The sequence below is a fragment of the Micromys minutus genome (genome assembly GCF_963924665.1).
Source record: "Micromys minutus genome assembly, chromosome: 2".
Classification (NCBI taxonomy): domain Eukaryota; kingdom Metazoa; phylum Chordata; class Mammalia; order Rodentia; family Muridae; genus Micromys; species Micromys minutus.
The window spans coordinates 16,615,327-16,635,538 of NC_137971.1; the positions used below are offsets into that span (position 1 = coordinate 16,615,327).

The window sequence follows — 20,212 nt, forward strand, 5'->3', positions numbered from 1 at the left end:
CAAGCCTGGTCTTGCTATTGTTTTCTTACAGCATCTTACTCACACAAGAGTCTATTCTGTCTTTCAGATATCTACCTCTGGTATGCTAGGTCATACGTTCCAAGAGTATAGCTAGTGAGTACCCCAATGTGCTGCTTATTAGAGTTTAGAGTCTTAACTCTAAAAGGAAGTAGCAGATTAAGGACATAAAATAAGTTTAATTTGAATGTGTTGTTTTTAATGTTTAAAATACCCAAGTTACCCAGTGGATGTGTATAGATTGCCATTAGATGCTTCTAAGACTCATGCAGATGAGGATTGGTAATAGGGCTTTGAATGCATTTCCGATGTTTCATGTGTGTAAGATACCTAAGTTAACTCAAATGTGTTCAGAGTGCAGGTAGATAATTCTCAAACTCACGCAGATCTAGGTTGATGACTGGGCTTCAGGGATTATCAGGTATAGATAGTCCAAAGTGAACTTACAAAATAAAAAGGGCAAACACTAACCAGGAGCCTTTCCACCCAGCCTCTTGGTTCCCCAAAGTAAGGACTCTGAGACTTAATATTTTGTGAATAAATTTCTAGGCCAAAAGCTTTGGCTTGTTCCCCAGCTAGTTCATACTGTAATCATTGTTTATCCTAAGTCCTGCCAAGTAGTTGGTTCTCTCTCCTTCAGCTTCAGGGCCACTCTTTCCCACCGGACTATTTCCCAGAATTTTCTCATTTATTCGTAAACCCCTCCCCCAAGCGCCCTTTTCTCTCTCTGCTGGATGTCCCACCTTCTAAACCTGCCTCAGCTCATTGGTCATAGGCTTTTTATTGACAGGTGATGCCAGACACAGGAGAGTCTCTATACAAACATAGTCAGCTGACCCTAAAGAAGACTGGTTTGAGGAATCGGATCCAGTGAGCAGCACAGGGAGAAGCAGCAGTGTGATCACAGGAGAATGCTGCGTGTCAGAAGCTGTAAGAGAGGAATTGCTCTTTGTTGGGCGCTTCTGGTGTAGACCACCAACAGTTTCACTTAATTCTCCTAAGAATCTCTTGGCCTTCATTTTTTTTTTCTGAACAACAAAAAAACTAAAACACTCTTGGAAACCTGAAGATTGTGGAGCCTGCCACAAACCATTTTACAGTTAAGAAAATAAAAGGCCAGGCCTTTAATCTTAGCATTATGCAGGCAGATCAGTGAGGCCAGCCTGGTCTACATACTGAGTTCCAAGCCTGGCAGGGCTGTATAGACACTGTCTCAAAAAAGCAAAACAAAAACCCAAGAATAAAAAATATACCAATAAACCTTGAGTTGCATTTTAAGAATAGAATATTTAAAAAGTGAACTCACCGTAAAACCAGCTTGGTTAACCCAGTCAACATTATCTTGGCTGGAGTTCTCAGCATCTCTCTTCTGAGTACAAATTATGAAACTACATCCCACCCGAGGAAGTGGGACACACTTACCACTGTTAGCTCTGTCATACACAGCAAATGAGGTTTCATACTGTTACACAGCAGTCTTCTCTGCTCTCTCAGAGGCTCGTTTCAATTACCTTTGAGTCTGATATTCCAATCCACGGAAGACAAAAATACTAGAAACCCGCTTATGGAATATAGTTTAGGCACAGCATCGAATTGCATGCTAACTTTGAGTGTTATTAGCATCCGTAGCTTCAGCCCGGTGAGGCGCTGCTACAAGCCTGTAATCCCATTTTTGGAAAGATGGAGGAATAACAAGTTCTAGGCCAGGTTGGACTGTATTGAGATCCTGTCTCAGAACAAGACACCTAGAGTCCATGAAGCTGATAACCCACCCAAAAGGCTAGGCAGGTTGACTTTCCCTGTGCAACCCACCACTCAGAAGTATGCCTTACTGGACCGAGAGTTCCCCCAAGCTTGTCTTTGTAGCACCGTGGCGCACTTCAGAAATAATTCCAACCCAGAACCACCTACCTCCTTGGCAAATCTGAAAGAACAAGGCTGATAAGCAGTTAAGATCGGTAGGGAAACTCCCGAAGTCCGGAAGAGTTTTCACTCCAGAATAACGTCATATCCTTGGGTGGTTTGGGGTTATAGGAGAGATTTTGACTTAAAAGGCTAATGAATTAACAGGCCGGTTAATGCAGTTTCCTTTCATATCTATGGTGGCCTTAACCGGTGCCAACCGGAGAGTGTGGTAGGATTCAGGGGGAAAAGGACAGGACTCTCAAAAAGATGAAAAGTGTTCGAGGTAAGAACAGTGCGAAGTTTAGGGTCTGAAGAGAGATCTATTTTAAAATAAAAACACGTTGTATGAAACCCTCAAAGAACTAATTACAAATATCTAAATAAAATGAAAATAAATAATAACCGAACACACGAAGCTCCTCACAGCCAGGGCACTTAAAACAGCAAAGGGCAACCCGCTCCAATCCAGCCCACTGATCTGCGCCAATCCCAGGGCGACTCGAAGAGCTCGGGGCGGGACTTTGCCTGAGGAAGCTAGCGGAAGTGACGCAGTCTCGCGAGAAGGACTCGCAAGGCTCGGCTGTCCGGAACCGGCCTTGGACTGGTAGCGGTGCCTGAGGCGGCTGGCCCTCCCGCCCCATGGAGCGGCCCCCGGGGCTGCGGCCGGGCGCGGGCGGCCCCTGGGAGATGCGGGAGCGGCTAGGCACCGGCGGCTTCGGGAACGTCAGTCTGTACCAGCACCGGGTGAGGCGGGGGGCGGGAGCCCTGGCGCCGGGTCTGTCTAGGGGTCCCTGGAACACGGGCTGTCAGTCAAGGTGGGAGGGGTGGTGGTCCAGACCCTGGCAGTGCTGGGGGCTGGGGCAGTGAGCTGATGCGGGTGATACTGTGCTTGTGAGCCTAGGTGGCCGTGATCCAGATGTGTCTGAGGTCCCTGGGCAGGGAGTGACAGGGAGCTGTAGCAGCTGTGTATGGTGTTGAGGAGTCTGTGTGAATGTCCAGTGGTGTGTGTGTGTGTGTGCGCACGCGCGTGTGTGTGCACGGGCGCGCGGGTGGGTCTCCGGGTGCCTGCTCACACTCCTTCGGGAGCGGTGTGGTCCACTGGAGACTGATGTAGACGAGGAAACTTTCTTGTGCCCAGAGTTGAACTTTTGGAAACATTGACAGACTTTGGAATCGGAGCGTTTCAGGTAAAGACCAGGGGTTGAAGGTAAGGTGATGAAAATGATCTTTGCTTCCGAGGAAAGGAAATAGACTGAAAGATGAGGGATTTATTCTGTAGAAGACAGCAAACTTCAGGATCAGGAAATTTGTTTTGATTTATGGAAAAACATGTAACCATTGCAACCGTAGTCACTCGTGCCTTTAAAAGACTTTCAAACTAACACATTACTTAGAGATGTTGTTGTTAATACTAGGGGTGAAACACAGGACTTTGCACATGCTAGGCAAATGATCTATCACAGGGTTACGTCCTCAGCCCTAGTTAATCATGTTTGAGTCATGGCTCTTTTGATAAGTCAATAAAAAATTATGTATCTTTTCTCCAGAAAAATCATATAAATAAAACCAGTGCATTATTATTGAGGGTTTTGCTTTCCAAAAGGATGTAAGGAATAGATCTTGAACACGAATAATTGCAGTATAGGGTTTGTTGACTGTAAAATACTTAAAAGAATATACATATATCCTGGGTCTGTTTGAAAGCTAAGTCAGATGGTACTAGAGACTTTAGTAAGTACTAGGTAGCTACTGTAATTGTCTGCTGATAGCTCCCCAGTGTCATGCTAGTGTATCCTTCATTAATTGAACTTTTACAAATGGAGCAGTAAAATAAAAATGATTATCTGGAATTTCATATATGAGTAATATGTGTTAATTAGAAAAAACAATAAGCCAAGTCCAGACATCTTAGTAATATCTTAAAGTTGGGCTTCCTGCTTTTGGTCTACTCCCTGGTAAAGGTAGTTCCAGTATTTCATATATACCTTTGAGGACAGGAGAAAAGAGGACACGAAATGATTTAGTTGATTGCTTTATCGGGTGCTGATGGTGCCCAGATCAACAAGAATGTTTTCTACCCTGAAGGAGCTTTCCATTTCAGAGAGAGATGAGCATAGGAACAAGGTAAGCTGGGCATGGTGGTATAAACTTGTAATCCTGGTACCAAGGTTTCTGAGGCAAGAGGATTTTGAGCTTGAGGCCTGCCTGGGTAGTCTTCACATCATGCTCAAGGCCAGTGTCTCAGAAATAAACATAAGTACAGTTTGATACCCTAGACACTGAAAGATATTTTAGGGGTTTATTGATGTGAAGAGACACCATGACCAAGGTAGCTTTTATAAAGCAAAACATTTTCTTGGGGCTGGTTTCAGAGGTGTAGTTCATTATCATCATGGCAGGAAGCATAGCGGCGTACAAGCAGACATGGAGCCAAGAGTTCCACATCTTGATCCACATGATGCAGAAGGGGTCTATGTCCCATATTGGATGCAGCTTCAGATAGGAGACGTCAAAGCCCACTCCCACAGTGACACATATCCTCCAACAAGGCCACAGGCACTCCTATAACCTAGTGGTAACATACATGCCCAAAGCCTAAAGTTCTATCCTCAGTACTACAGATTCAACCTTCCACACATTGGAAATAATCATGGGTAGGGTGGGTCTTGGGATTGCAGGAGATGCATCTATTAAACATATATTAAACTGATATAGAATTTATCTAAGTTTTGTGCAGAGTTTTGTGCTCTTTGGTGTAATTATCTTGAACTTCTATGGATTTCAGTATTCTCCGGAGGTCCTGAAAGCTGTGATCTGCATATTGAGGAACAACTTCACCGTTTCCACATAATGCTGCATATATTACTCCTTATGCTTGGAGAATCATGATTCAAATTAGGAATCCAATTTAAAAGCTCCCAAAAGTAAAGAAATTGGTGTTTTCAAACTTTATTCCTGCTTCATGTTTTCAAACACCAGGGGCAGTAGATTTATATTACCATGGCTAATGTGTTAGGGTTTTATTGCTGTGAAGAGACACTGTGACCAAGGCAGCTCTTCTAAAGAAGAACACTTAGTTGGAGCTGCCTTACAGTTCCAGAGCTTTAGTCAGCACATGGTGGGACATGGTGGCATGCAGCCAGACAAGGTACTGGAGAAGGAGCTGTGAATTCTATATCTTGATCCAAAGGCAGCAAGGACTGTGTTCCACAGTGGGCATAGCTTGAGCTTAGAAGACCTTAAAGATTGCCCCTTCAATGACATACTTCCTCCAACAAAGTCATACCCAATAGTGCCACTCTCTATGGCCTAGCATTGAAACACATGAGTCTGTGGGGGTCATTACACGCAACTTAGTCTCATCTAAAAACAAAAACATCTTTTTGCTATTGTTTGGCAACAGCAAAGTTCCCAAGAGAATATTCTCTATGAAAAGATTGAGTTTCTCGGATTAGGTAAAATATAAACTAAGGGGTTGAAGGATCTCTTGTGGTTGGGACCTATATCAAATAGGTAATTTTCTGCCTCATACATATCAGAATTTCGGGCTTATTGTCTTTGTTGTGATAACACTTTATATAGAATGTAACTATTATCAGATACCTGTCTGCTTATAACAGAAACTAAAAGGAGTGATCCCTGTGGTAAAGCTAACTTGTAGTCTCTTTTAGTCCCAACCCCTCACTAGAAACTGTTTTACTTTTTAGCTTTCTCCTCCTCCTGGTTCAGACCCTGCTTCCCTTCTTCTCTTATGGCTCCTGGGTACTGTTTTCACTAACACAGCTTTTACTACACTTTTCACTTGTGTCAGAGACACCACATTTGTGAAGCTCTTTTTAACATAGTATGGTCTTTTTTGTTGTCCTTACTGCATTGTTGGTATTGCCAGGTTTCTGTTGCTAATTCCTGTGATGTGCGTAGGATAGTTTAATTTTCACTTGGAATCAGTAACGTTACTAGTCTCAGGAAAGAGGCCTTTGGTTTGTAACACAGATGTGTGAACTGATGTACCATTCTTTGGATGATTTTTCCATGTCATTTGAAATGTAAAGATTGGGATCTAGTTTTAGATGGTTTTGTTTGGTTTTGTTATACAGTAGATCTGCTCATATAAAAAGTATTCCTTTTGCTTTGAGGCTAGGGAGCCCTGATTTATCTTCTTTATTCCATTTATACTGGAGTTTAGAACCCTTGTTTGTTGTTTTGACTAAGCTTGAGAAAGGACTTGTTGGAGATCTTGATATATTTCTAGTAATATGTTGGAGACAGTATTCTAAAGTATTAAGTAGCATATCTAATCTTTTGAAGAGACCTATTGTAGGATCTGCCTCAGTCAGTTTTTGCTTATGTACTGTGGTATATTTGACAGTTTCAAATCATTGGTATAATAGTATTATGGTTCATGTAACTAACACTGACTAAAGAGAGATGTGGATAGTATTATTTATGCTAAAAAGAGTGTTATTTCCCTGGGTTGACTTTTGTTTCTTTTGTAAGTAAACTTATAGAAGAATCTAATGTATTTGTATTTTCTATTTTGACAGGAACTTGATCTCAAAATAGCAATTAAGTCTTGTCGCTTAGAGCTAAGTACCAAAAACAGAGAGCGATGGTGCCATGAAATCCAGATCATGAAAAAGTAAGTGTATGTTATGCCGTAGGTTCCTCAGTTCTGCAGCCCCGCAGTTTTCAGTAGCAGGGAGAGCAGGGGTCCACTTTCCTCAAGACCTTTTTGGGAATGTGATTTTGTCACTGAATATTGTGTTTTATTTTAGACAGTCTGTCATATTACAGCGAAAGAAGTTATAGTTTACATTAGCTAGATAATACTCCCAACCTGTTTCTTTAAAGGTTTCTTTGGAATATTGGGCAACTTTGTGACTAGTATATAAAAATTTAATTTCTTTTTGTATTTAACTTTTATTAAGTAATGAATCCATTGCTTTGTAGATAGTTATTCCAAAATTTCATAGCTCAAAACTCTGAATATTTAGTATCTTCAGTTTGTGACTGAGTTAGCTGTGGTTCTAGCTCAGGGGCTCTCCTGAGACATCGTCTTGGCTTGAAAAAGGCTAGAGTATTAACTTCCAGGCTCACTCATGTAGCTGGTGGTCAGAAGCAATAGTTTTTCAGTAATGGCGCCTCTCTGTCGGGAAATGCAGGTGGTTTAATAGCATAGCAACAAGTTTTTCCAGAACAGTGCTCTGAATGAGGAGAGCAAGGAAAAAGCTGACATCTCTCTCATAAGGCTGCCTTAGAGATCGGATCTCATTTCCCACTGCCTTCTGTTTCCCACTGAATTCTGTTAGAAATGCGTCACTAAGAAGAGAGCACATACGTAAGAAGAGAATTGAGCTTTTGAAGGGACAGTGGATCTAGTCTAACTTGACGAGTGTGATCCCACAAGTAATATGCCTTATGGATCGTTCTTGTAGTTGTCACCACACCTCTGTTCTGGGTATTGCCCTGTTTCGTAGATAAGAAGGAAGAAATACAGTCACACAGCTGGTAGCCTGGTACTGGAATTGAAATGAGCATTTTCTGACTTGAGTTTGGTATTCAACTCACTTTATTTTGACTTTCAAGCTTGGCAAAGTGGCAGAGTCACTAGGAAAACCTAATCATGTAAATAAATTCTCAGATCCTGTATACAGCACTAGTTTCTTTGGTTCCTGGGACAGGAGACTCTACTGTTTTAAGGCTCTATTACATTGTGATGGTGAGCACAGAGTTACGATTGTTATGTTAAAAACCAACCAACAAATCAGCCAGCCAGCCAGCCAATCAACCAAGAAGAAATGGGGCTGAAGAAAAAGTTAAACAGTTAAAAGAAGGACCCAAGTTTATTTTCAGTTTCTAGTCCCCACACAGTAGCTTATATAACCATCTATAATTCAGTTTCCAGGGGATCCAATGCCCCTTTCTAACATTAAAAAAGAAAAAAAAAAAATTAAGAACTGTTGAAGTCAGTAAATAATGTGATTTATAATTACTGAAACAAATATTTTTGTATTTAAATTTAAAACTGGAAGGAAATCTGTTTAAATTTTTAGTATTACTCAGGGTCAGATTTAAATCTTCACTGACAACCTACTTGCCACATGATCTTTTGTTACCTAAACAATTTGAGCTTCCGTTTTCTCATGAATGATACCATAACAAATATACTTCTATTAAGAGTATTGTGACAGGTAAATTTATTGATATATTTAAAGAACATACTGCTTGGCACACAGAAATGTAATAGTAGCAGTGATGGTATTTTCTTTATAAATTCATTTGTTTTAATCAGACAGTTCAGAAATTAATAGCCTTTTAGCTAAGATTAGCTGCAGCACAATCAGAATTTGGCCTTTCTTAATAAAACCAGTCTTATCTCACTAGTCATCATTTCAAATCCAGTCTCTTCATTGGAAAACTTTTTTTTATTGTAATGTCTTTTTCCTTGTTAGGTTGAACCATGCAAATGTTGTAAAGGCCTGTGATGTTCCTGAGGAATTGAATTTTTTAATTAATGATGTGCCTCTTCTAGCAATGGAGTACTGTTCTGGAGGGGACCTCCGGAAGGTAGTGTGGATGTTTTGAGATAATGAATCGTAGACATTAGCAGTTTCTGATATACGTGGTGCCGTCGTTGAGAATAAGGATAGGTGACTGTAATCCTGCCACCCACTCTGTAGATACACCTTTCCTGGAACACAGCACCGTGCATGTTTATGGCTGCTAATGAACACTTCTAGATTTCAGTAGTGGAACGTCCATAGCTTGAAGTACTTAATATTTGAATCTCTACAGAAAATATTTGTTAACCTTTGTCTTAATGCTCTCTATTGCTGTGATAAAGACCACAAACAAAAGCAACCTGGGAAGATAAAAGTTTATGTGTGTACTGATCACAGTCCATCATTGAGGAAAAGCAAGGCAGGAACTAAAATGGCAACCATGAAAGAACACTGCTTATTGGTTTGCTCTTAGCTTGTTCTGTCTCCTTGCTTATACAATCCAGGATTGCAACCTGTCAAGGGGTGTCATTTTCCATAGTGGGCTAAGCCCTGCTACATCAACTGCTAATCAGGAAAATGTTTCACAGACTTGTCTACTGACCAGTCTGATAGAGGCATTGCCTCAGATGAGGGTTCCTCTAGTTTGTACCAAGTTGGCAAAAACAAACAAACCACAAAAAACTAATCGCCATTCTAGGTTTGTTTATGTTTTGTTTGTTGGTTTGGTTTGGTTTTTGGTTTTGTTTTTTGTTGTTTTTGAGACAGCATTTCACTATGGACCCTTTGGTTGGCCTAAGACTCAACTTTGTAGACCAGGCTGGCCTGGAGATCTGCCTTCCTCTGCCTGAGTGCTGGGATTGAAGGCATGTACCACCATGCTTGGCCTAGAACATGCTTTTTTAAAATTGTTGTTCCAAGGTGGGACTATGCTGGTCATTTTAAATAAAAGTATCAACATTTGTGGGGCTTATTGAAAAGTTGTCTTTTATATTATAATCATTCTTTCTATTTAATTTAAAATTTTTCAATTTCAATGCTATTGCTCTTGTCTTTACTTCTTATGAGCCTTCTCATATCGTTTATTCAACCTCAGTATGGATTTTGTGATTATTTTTTACACTTCTATCTCTTATCATTATACAATTTTTGAAACAGACTTTCAGTGTAGCCCATGTTGGCCTTGAACTCATGGTCCTGCCTCATCTTCCTGTGTGCTGGCCTTATAGACATGCACCACTATGCCCCAATCCTTATCATGGCTTTAGTGTGACTTTTTACTTGAATATAGTGATTGATGATTTTGCTGTTGCTACTCACCAATTATAGACTTCTTTTTTCTTTAGCTACTCAATAAACCAGAAAATTGTTGTGGACTTAAAGAAAGCCAGATACTTTCTTTACTGAGTGACATAGGTATGTAACAATATTAAAATATTGTGATTTAATGCCCCTTTGGTCCACAGAAACTTCTTTTACTGCTTGGAAGTGAAGGAGAACTGTTTATATACTTTAAAAGCATGTAGATTTTTAACATCTCTGAAAAGTCAGAAATATCCATTTCTTATGACGCTAGTGAAAACTAGTATATTTTGGCATTTGTTTCTATATGAGGGGGTTTGTTTGTTGTTTGGTTTTGGCTGTGTATCGTTGTCTGATAACTGTCCCAATGATAACAAAAGTGGTATGAAATAGCATTCATCTCATCCCCTCTCATACCTCCCCCCAACACTGACACAGTAGTTTGTTTATAGAGGAATTACATCTTTCAGGGGTTAGGTCCTCAAGTTATCTTTGGATGAAATTCTCCTTTTTGTCAGAATTACTACTGAAAAAAAAATTCTTAAAATAACCATGATCTAGACCTTTAGAGAAACCTTAAAACCAAGAGTTAATTTTCCTATGTGTTTAGGTGTTGCTTCTTTTTCTGGATCATGGGCAGTAAAGTCTAGTTTAAGAATGTGATTTAGGTGGGAGAAAAAGACCATAGGAGTTACTGGTTATTTCCTCAAAAATTAATTGTTCCATTTTTAATGTTGATTCCAATAAATTAAATGAGTATATAATATAATTTTCAGTGTTTATTTGATGTTACTGAACTTCTGATGAAGAAAATATGAACTCTAATGGTGATGCAGCTGTGATAGATCGTATAAATGTGGGAGGGTGGGAGGATGTTGTGGTATGTGTATGGAATATGAGGTGTTGTGTGTGGTACACGGGGGTGATTGTTGGTTCACACTCACAGGAGCATGCATCTGGAGACAAGGGCAGGATGGCAAGTGTTCTCATTTTCTTCACTTGATTATTTTGAGACTGGGTCTCTGGCTGAACTAGAAGCTCCATGTTCTGACTAGGATGGCTGACCAGCTAGCTCCTGAGATTTGCCTCCCCCCCCCTTTTAGCCCTGCTAAGGTTATTGTTACACAAAGTCATACTTGACTTTTTATGTGGGTGGTGGGGTTTAAAATCAGGTCCTCGGACTTTCACAACACTTGCTTTTATCCACCGAGTTATCTTCATGACGGCTCTGGACATAATTTTTGCATCAGTGTAGAGCTATGCAAAATAAAAGCTAAAACCTGACTGTAACTAGACATGGTGGCTCTCACCTTTTATTCAAACACTGGGAGGCAGAGGTAGAAGAAGCTCTGTCAGATCAAGACCAGCAGGCCAGCCAGGACTGAGTGTGCTGGAAATGCCTGCAGTCGCAGCACTTGGGAGGTAGAGCAAGAGGATTAGGAATTGGAAGTGATCCTCGGCTACATAGGGATGCCAGACAGGGCACATGAGACTGTCTTAAAATACTAGCAATAAAAACAAAATGTGATATGATTTTTTTAAGCTTTATTTTCTATTACTTCACAATACTTGAAATTTTATTTAGGATCTGGGATTCGATATTTGCATGAAAACAAAATTATACATCGAGATCTAAAACCTGAAAATATAGTTCTTCAAGATGTTGGTGGGAAGGTAGGTGAAGAATGTTCATGCTTATTGTTATAGTCTCCCTGATAACTTAAGTCCTTGAGACTTTAGTGTCCTTATTAATTATTTACACATAGTACTTTATAATTTTTCTCTTGCATCTTCACTGAATTAGACTGTAGGGTTTTCTAATTCTAGATTTATTCATGTTCTACACATATTGTTGTTCTTGTTGTTATTATTTTCTGTGTATGTATACCACATATGGTATCTGTGGAGGACACAGAAGAGAGCATCAGAGTCCATGGGTCTAGAATTACAGATGGCTGTGGCCATTGTGTGAGTGATTGGAATTGAACTCAAGTTTCTACAAGAGCAACAAGTGCTTGTAACTGATTGGCCAACTGTCCATCCCCTGAACTATAGTTTTGTGGTTAGATTTTTTTTTTTTTTTTCTTTTCTATGGGACAGTGGCTCCTTAGAGAAGCATCTGTCTTGCTCATCTCTGGACTAGGAATGTTGACCTGATTGTGTAGGAAACTGCCAGAGATTAAGAAAGTTGATCAAGGTTATATGGTTATCCAGGAATTTAACCTGACATCTGTGATATCAGCTTTTGGGAGGCTGAAGCAGGAGAGTTGATGTAAGTTTGATGCCAATTTGGGTTATAGTGTGAGACCCTGTCTCAAAAATTATCAACAGAAAGATTACAGGTGTAAATAGTGTCAGGCTGTCAGATTTAACACTTGTGTTTCAGAGCCCAGGTTCTTTACCATCCTCTCTCCAGTTTTGTAAAGTCATTGGTACCTTTCTTTAAAATTACATTTATTTTAGTTACTTTGTGTGCATGCATGTGCTGTAACTTGTGTTTAGGTAACAGGACAACTTGCAGGAGCTAGTTTTTCTTCTCTCATGTGGAACCTGGGGTTCAAATTCAGGTCTTCAGACTTGGTGTTAGGCCCTCTCTCAGCGGAGCCCTCTCAACGGTTCACCTTTTTATTTTTTGCTGTGCTTAGCCCCTTATACATGCAACGGGAGCAATCTGTCACTAAACTACACCCCAACCTTTTGCATATATTTCAACAATTTAATACACAGTATGTCTTATTATTCACAGATAATGCATAAAATAATTGATTTGGGTTATGCCAAAGATGTTGATCAAGGAAGTCTCTGTACATCTTTTGTGGGAACATTGCAGTATTTGGTAAGAATATTTCTTTGATTTGACTATTTAAAATTCTCCTTGTTCTTTCTTAATCAGTTCAAAAAACAATAGTAGATCTTTTCTTACAATGTTGACACTTTGTATTTTAAGGCCCCAGAGCTCTTTGAAAATAAGCCGTACACAGCCACTGTGGATTATTGGAGTTTTGGGACCATGGTGTTTGAATGTATTGCCGGATATAGGCCTTTTTTGCATCATCTGCAGCCATTTACTTGGTAAGATATAAGAACTTTGGCATAATTAATGGTAATGGAAAGTTTTGGGTTGTTTATTTTTCTCTTTCTTTCTATAGTGGTGAAATGATCTTTTAACTCAGAATTGAATGAGAGAGGTTACATAGTGAGAAACCTTGAGAGTATTTGTGAGAATCGGATTGTCAACCAATGTATCTTGTTCTTATAGGCATGAAAAGATTAAAAAGAAAGATCCAAAGTGTATATTTGCATGTGAAGAGATGACCGGAGAAGTTCGATTTAGTAGCCATCTACCTCAGCCAAACAGCCTTTGTAGGTAGGTGTGGAAGATGAGACAAGTTTTGATTGTGGTTGTCTGTTTGAGGTAACATTATCCAGTAGACCTTTTCATGAGACTGAACAATTGTCTGTCATAAGAGGTACATGCCTGGGCTGGTGGAGGAGAGTGGTTAATGTGACTGAGAAACTGAATTTTAAGTAAGCAGTAAATATAAATAGCACTGTGACTAGTGATTATCCTATTGGATAACACAGATGTGGAACTGAGACAATTGTCAGTCAACAGATTGCCCTAGAAGCTAAGAAAATCTAAGGACTAAAGAATTAAATGGCTTCCCTGAGGAATAAAAGTTGGACTCAGTTTTGGATTTGCAAGTCCAAAGTGGTGCAGGGATTGTGCCTGTTTTTTTATGGAAGAAATTTTGTTTCTTGTTATTACATGAATTCTTTGAAAGTAAGATATGAACTGGTAAGTCATTGCAAGGCAATGGACTACCTGTAAAGTTCTCCGTTTAATAGGAACATAATGACACTCACATGGCTTTTATTAATCTTCTAGTTTAATAGTAGAGCCAATGGAAAGCTGGCTACAGTTAATGCTGAATTGGGACCCACAGCAGAGAGGGGGACCTATTGATCTTGCTTTGAAGCAGCCAAGATGTTTTGTATTAATGGATCACATTCTCAACTTAAAGGTCAGTTTTCATGGGCTGCAAACCCTTCGCTAAGCTGACTGATTCAAACTGGCTTCTTTCTGCTTCTGACTAAATTGCTCTGCTTGGCCTCAAACTAGCTCTGGCAATCTCTTCTAATCTTCTGGCTTCTTCTCATTCTCTGGCTCTCTCTGTCTTCACCTGCAACCTGTCTTTGTAAAACTGTCCCAGTAAAACGGCCTCCTCTTTCTCTCTTTCCCTCTTTTCTGTCTGTTTTCATGCAAGTTGGATATATATATCCTATCTTTGTCTCATTCTGTCAAATCATTCTCTGATTCGACTCTTTGTCTGCCACTATATTAGATGTCACTTTCCAACATGACTGCTTCCATCCACAAACTGACTTTACCTACATTGTTAGGGATTGAAGGTGTGTGTACTAAGGGCATGTCTGTATTCCAGCCAGACCTGCTTTAATCCTGAGACTGTCTGCATTCTAGCTGGATCAGGTAGACCTTGAAGGTCTATGGATGTGTTCCCTTGCCAGAGCAGCAATACTGCTGGATTAAACTTCCTCTACACAGGTGTCTGTGGGATTTCCCCTTATGACATTGGTCGGTGCCATTACCACTTCATTTCATACTGGGTTTGGCTTGGTGAGGAAGGCTCCCACATGGCTCCCGTTGTAGGCAATGCATCATGAACTGGCTCTTCTGAGAAATCTTTTTTATTTCTGTGTCCAAGAAACTAACACATTTTTCTTTTTGCTTGGCAAGTTACATTTAAACCGATAAAAGCTGCTTGTGACCAGCTCATACCTGCATCTTTTTTTTTTTTTAATATTTATTTATTTATTTTATGTATGTGAGTGCAGTGTTGCTGTCTTCAGACACACCAGAGGAGGGCATCAGATCCCATTACAGATGGTTGTGAGCCACCATGTGGTTGCTGGGATTTGAACTCAGGATCTTTGGAAGAACAGTCAGTCATACCTGCATCTCTTAACCTCTCCCTCCTCAGTCAGGAGGACCATCTTGTCACCCGCTGCTGCCCATGACTTCAGACCCTTTGTCTACATTCGTGCTTTGACACATGCCATCCTCTGCCCAGGATGAGCTACACTGTGCACATGTCACCTGTGTCGATTAGTATGTCTTCAGTTACTTTTCCTTAGGTGGTCTCTGTCACACAGTCACTTAATATTTTCTATGTTCTCTAAGTATTTCCCACCTTTTATTTGCAACTGTTTACTTAGATTTTCTTTCTTAATGCTGTTTTATTTTTGTTATTTACATAATATATTCATATATTCATTTTCATATTTCTATATTATTTATTACATTTCATGTATTATATATATTTATATAGAGAAACATACATTTGTATATAAGTATGTAAAATATATTTCATTTATAAAATATATATAATACATACCTATGTGAATAAATCATTTTATCTTACAATATATAGTGTATATAAATTTTATAACAAAAATATGATATATTAAAGTAAATTATATTTGTATAAAAATAAGTGTTTATAATGATTTGCTGGTTAATTTTGGTTTATTAATAGTTGTATATGCTGACATTCAGTACCGAAAGGGTGTGTATCAAGTTTTCAGTACATACTTATTGATGTGAATGACAGATACAGATAGTTCTTTATTACCATATGTCAGAAAACAACTTCCTTCGCACTCATTTATTACTGACTATATAGCAGAACTTCTTAAACAGTTGTCACATTTTGTCTGAGAATTTTTTCTCTGGCTAGAAAATATAGGTATATATAAAACATATGAAAGCAGACATTTGCTCAGGAATTTATTTTAAAATGTTTCTTTGATATGCGTATATAATTTTACCTTTTATTAAATGTGAAAATATACATATTAATGAGATGGATGGGCTTATTTATCTCTACATAAAGAGTCTTGGCTGAGTATTTGCTACTACAGGAGAGAACATCATCAGCAATTTTTACAGTTGATTGATGCCTTGATTTTTATATGGTTGTTGCTGAGAAAGCTTTTTCACATAAGTATTCAGTACAAAGGGACAGATGGATATTGAGGAACATTGCAGAAGTTGGAAATTCTGTTGTAATCTCAAACCAAAATTTATTTAATAATGTTTTTAAAACTTTTTAAAAATCAAAAGTTTATAGTAAATACAATCTAAACATAATAATTTGATACTTACTTGATGAGGAGTAATGGCAGGAAAACATTAAACATTTTTGTTTTCTCTAATTAAGCCATTATGCTTTTATAAGACCAGAAGACTATATGTACAACAAAAGATGCTGCAGTCCATAGCATGTCGTCATCTAAGATCTCAGCTTATATATTCCAAGAAGCAGTCATCGTCTTCATGCCAAGGGAGGGCGGGCACAGTGTAAACTGTACATTTTCACGTTCAGAAGCAAGGTTCCAGTGATGTCACACAGTGTGACACTAATGTGTACTGCTGAGAGTGCTGTGAAGCAATTATGCATTTGAATTTGTATTACGGTTGTTGTGTGTTCAGAAATGCACATTTATGGTATCACATTCTTTGTGACCTGGACATTCAGTTACGTGCTCCTATATATGGGGTCATGACCCACAGTTTAAGGAGCTGAGACCCATAGTCAGGCTTTAAAATTGGATTGAGAACTCATAAGTGTGTAAAGTCCAATCTTGACATCAACTCAAAGTAGGATTTTGAGGGCATATTGTTCTGAAAAGATCTGGCTTCTATTTTGTTTTTCTAAATCATTACTCTATGTAGCCCTGGCTGTCCTGGAATTAACTGTAGACCAGGATACACTGAACTCAAAGATCCACCTGACTTACCTCCCTAGTGCTGTGGTTAAAGGCCTGCATCACCATGCCTAGCCTGATACTGGCTTCTCAATGTGGTTCTCTTGTACTGTGCCAAAGAAAAATCATTGCTTGGTGTGGAAGCAGTACAGAGCTTGGTTAGTCTCTTATTTCTGTGTTGTCTTTAAAAATATTTAGTTGCACACACCTGTCCGTCTCTTACACTAATCAAAGCATCAGCCCTGCTTTTTAAAACAATTGTTTTTAAATTTACATTTTTTGTTGTTTTTCTGTTATAGTTTAATTTAGTTTTGTTTGTTTTTTGAGAGAGAACCCTCTCTGTAGCCCTGGCTGTCCTGGACTTGCTTTGTAGAGCAGGCTGGCCTCAAACTCACAGAGATCTGCCTGCCTCTGCCTCCCGAGTGTACCACCACACCCAGCTGACTTACTTATTTTATTTATATGAGTGTTTGGCTCTGTCTGAAACATCTGCCTGGTGCTTATCATCTTCCCTCCTCCGAAGGGGTCTGTGAGCCTTTGCTTGCTGAAGAGTGTGGAGAAGGAGCCCATCTCATGTTATTTGTGGTTCATAAGCTTCCAATTTACAGTACCACTATTTCCCTGCCTGTCAGGGAATCTTAGCAAATATTTACCTTCTCTTTATTTTGAGTAAATTGATACCTTTCTCAAAGCATCAATCATAGGAGGCTAACAGAGGCAGACAGATCTTTGTGAGTTCAAAGTCAATCTGGTCTGCAGGTCTATATAGCAAGTTCCAGGCCAGCCAGAGCTACATAAGCTAAGTAAGGAACTTGTGGAGTACTGTTGATAGAATTTGGGAGGCTTTAAACATATTTCCTAGGCTGGAACTAGGACTAAGTTTTGTAGGATTAGAGTCAGTAGGGAAAGAAGAGTAGGAGAGACTTATAGGCAAGATGTACAATGAACAGAGATACAGAAGCATGAGCTACAAAGCAGTTTACTGTTATTGGGATGGGATGTGGAAGGAGATGGGGGAGATGTACAGAGAGTCAGGAAATTGAACAGAGGTGTGTAGCAATGGGGAATTGGGGTAGCCACTAGAAAGTCTCAGATGCCAGGAAAGTAAGAGGCTCCCAGGACCCAATGGGAGCATTAGCTGAAATGCTTTTTCATTTGTAGGCAGTCTGTATGTATGTATATATATATATACATAGTCTGTATGTATGTGTATATATATATATATATATATATATATATAGAGAGAGAGAGAGAGAGAGAGAGAGAGAGAGAGAGAGAGAGAGAGCTTTCTTCTATTACCATTAATTATTCTAAAATTCTGATCTATTTCTCTCACTGTGCCTTTAATTGAGCATGTGACTCTTTTCTTGTTCAACTTTGGCCCTTAGGCAGATGACCAACCTGCCTAAGGATTTGGTTGCTTTAGGAGAATAATACTTTTTCCTGTTGAAAGAGAAACCCATGTCTTCTATCTGATGATTATTTCTTGAGGCAATGTGAGGTAGTTAAGAATTCAGATCCAAGCTCTATTATTTATCAGTTGTATAATCCCTGGCAAACTGTTTACCTTCTTAGAAGCCTGATTTATTCCTTTGCTAAAAAGGAGATCAGAGGCCCTAAGTACAGGGATGTTGTGTAAAAGTTCTTTATTCTGGGTTTCATTTATAAGATACTTTATAAAAGGGAGTATTTTCTTTTAGGTAGGTGATAATGTTTCTTGAAATAAGTTGTTTAAACTATTTTTTTTTATTTTGTGCATCCCTAGAACTTCAAAATATTATTTGATAAAACTAATATTTGGCTGGCCCTGATGGTATATGCCTTTGATGCCAGCACAGGAAGGCAGAAGCAAGAGGATTTCTCTTGAGTTTGATGCTTGCCTGGTTTATAGAGTGAGTTCTAGGACAGCCAGGACTACATGGAGAAATTCTGTATCAATAAGCCAAAATGCACCCTCCCCCACATACACAGAACAACAATCAACCAGTCAAACAAACAAAAACACCAAAACCACAACCTTATATTGTTGTTTAGAAAAACAAATCTTAGCCTGTCTCATGTAAAGTGTCATTTTGTAAGTATAGAAGGTTTTATTGCTTTGGAGAAGGAGTGAACCTTACCTAGTACTGAAATAATTCATGTTATTAGATTTTCCCCTTTGGTATCTTTCACAGAATTGTTTATATGATAAATGGTCAGTAAACATGTTTTCTTATATTTACAGATAGTGCACATTCTAAATATGACTTCTGCAAAAATCATTTCTTTTCTGTTACCATGTGATGAAAGTCTTCATTCACTACAGTCTCGAATTGAGCGTGAAACAGGAATAAATACCGGTTCTCAAGAACTTCTGTCAGAGACAGGAATTTCTCTGGATCCTCGGAAACCAGCCTCTCAATGTGTTCTAGATGGAGTTGTAAGTTCTCTGGTGGGGTAGGAGGAGTTGGGGATCAGGGTTTTGCTGTATAGCCTAGGATAACCTCTAACTTCCAATCTTCCTACCTCATGAAACTGAAGTCTCAGGCTTGAGCCTCCTGCACAGGGCTTTTTTTTTTTTGTTTTTTTTTTTTTTTGTTTTTGTTTGTTTTTAGTCGATTAGTGTTTGTATTTATGGATTACATTATAGTTATTCAATGCATGTGTATATGGCGCAAGGATTAAACTCTAAGAAAAACAGTTTCATTCCCTTGGCTGTTTCCATTTCTCTCTGTTGGAACTTGAAAACTTTTTCTTTACTTACATTAAATATATAGCTATTATATAGGCTGCAGTTATCCTTACATCCTGTGGAAAGTGTGGATAAAAATGTGATGCACACACACATAGATTGTGGTATATACCTTTGGCAGGTAGATCCCTGTGAGTCCCAGCCAGTCTGGTCTACGTCGTAGGTTTGAGGTCAACCACGGCTATGTAGAAAGACCGTGTCTCAAAAAGGTTTCTTGTAACTTGTATTTTGTTTCTTCTTATATTATCGATGTATATATTGCATGCCATATAATATACCCATTTCAATTATAATTCGTAGACTTTATAAAAATACATTTAAATCATTATAAAAATATTTCTATTTCTCATGTCCATTACTTCTTAGATTTCTATTCTACCCATCCCATTAACCTATTTTCTGCCTCTGTAGATTTGCATACCTGTATGTTTGTAAGAGTCTACATGTACATCTGTGCCTATAGAGGACAAAGGTCAACCTCAGTGCCATTCCTTACTAAATGATCAGGCTCTCTCATAGGCTACAACTTATTGATAAGGCAAAGTTGGAGGAAACACCATACCCAACTTTTTTTTTTTTAATTAAACAACTTTATTTTAAAAAACAGATAAATGTACAGATTTTAAAAGCATTTTTGCATAAAACTATATGAATTTATTTTTGTCGGTACTTGATTTTTTTAAAGGTTTGATAGTATACATTGAAATCTTACTAGTTACAATGAGCATAAAGTACATGGAAAACAAAATATAAAATGGAAATAGTCAAAATTTTCTTGGTGTGTAAAGATTAAACATAATGATTTTTAAATACCAGGAGTTGCCACAAGGCTGCATTCTTAGCTCTTGAATTATTAATGATTTAAGATCTAGGTGTACCCCACTCAGAGAGGGTGCTATACACTTTTTTTTTTCCTAAGAACTGAGGCTTCCACTTTTTGGCCTTCCTTCTTACTACATAGTGTTTT

At 38.7% G+C, this 20,212-nt stretch overlaps 1 protein-coding gene across 1 annotated transcript in view; it reads left to right on the top strand.

The window, feature by feature from the left end:
- The first annotated feature begins 2,513 nt into the window (after positions 1 to 2,513).
- Positions 2,514 to 20,212, top strand: part of CHUK (component of inhibitor of nuclear factor kappa B kinase complex) — a 33,694-nt gene continuing 15,995 nt past the window's right edge. Inside the window, exons 1-10 of the mRNA XM_080913580.1 lie at positions 2,514 to 2,667; positions 6,468 to 6,562; positions 8,376 to 8,490; positions 9,770 to 9,839; positions 11,311 to 11,399; positions 12,472 to 12,561; positions 12,673 to 12,797; positions 12,985 to 13,092; positions 13,615 to 13,750; positions 18,739 to 18,933. Of these exons, the coding sequence (XP_080769706.1) occupies positions 2,563 to 2,667; positions 6,468 to 6,562; positions 8,376 to 8,490; positions 9,770 to 9,839; positions 11,311 to 11,399; positions 12,472 to 12,561; positions 12,673 to 12,797; positions 12,985 to 13,092; positions 13,615 to 13,750; positions 18,739 to 18,933 (1,128 nt within the window). The 5' untranslated portion in view covers positions 2,514 to 2,562. The remainder of the gene's footprint in view (positions 2,668 to 6,467; positions 6,563 to 8,375; positions 8,491 to 9,769; positions 9,840 to 11,310; positions 11,400 to 12,471; positions 12,562 to 12,672; positions 12,798 to 12,984; positions 13,093 to 13,614; positions 13,751 to 18,738; positions 18,934 to 20,212) is intronic.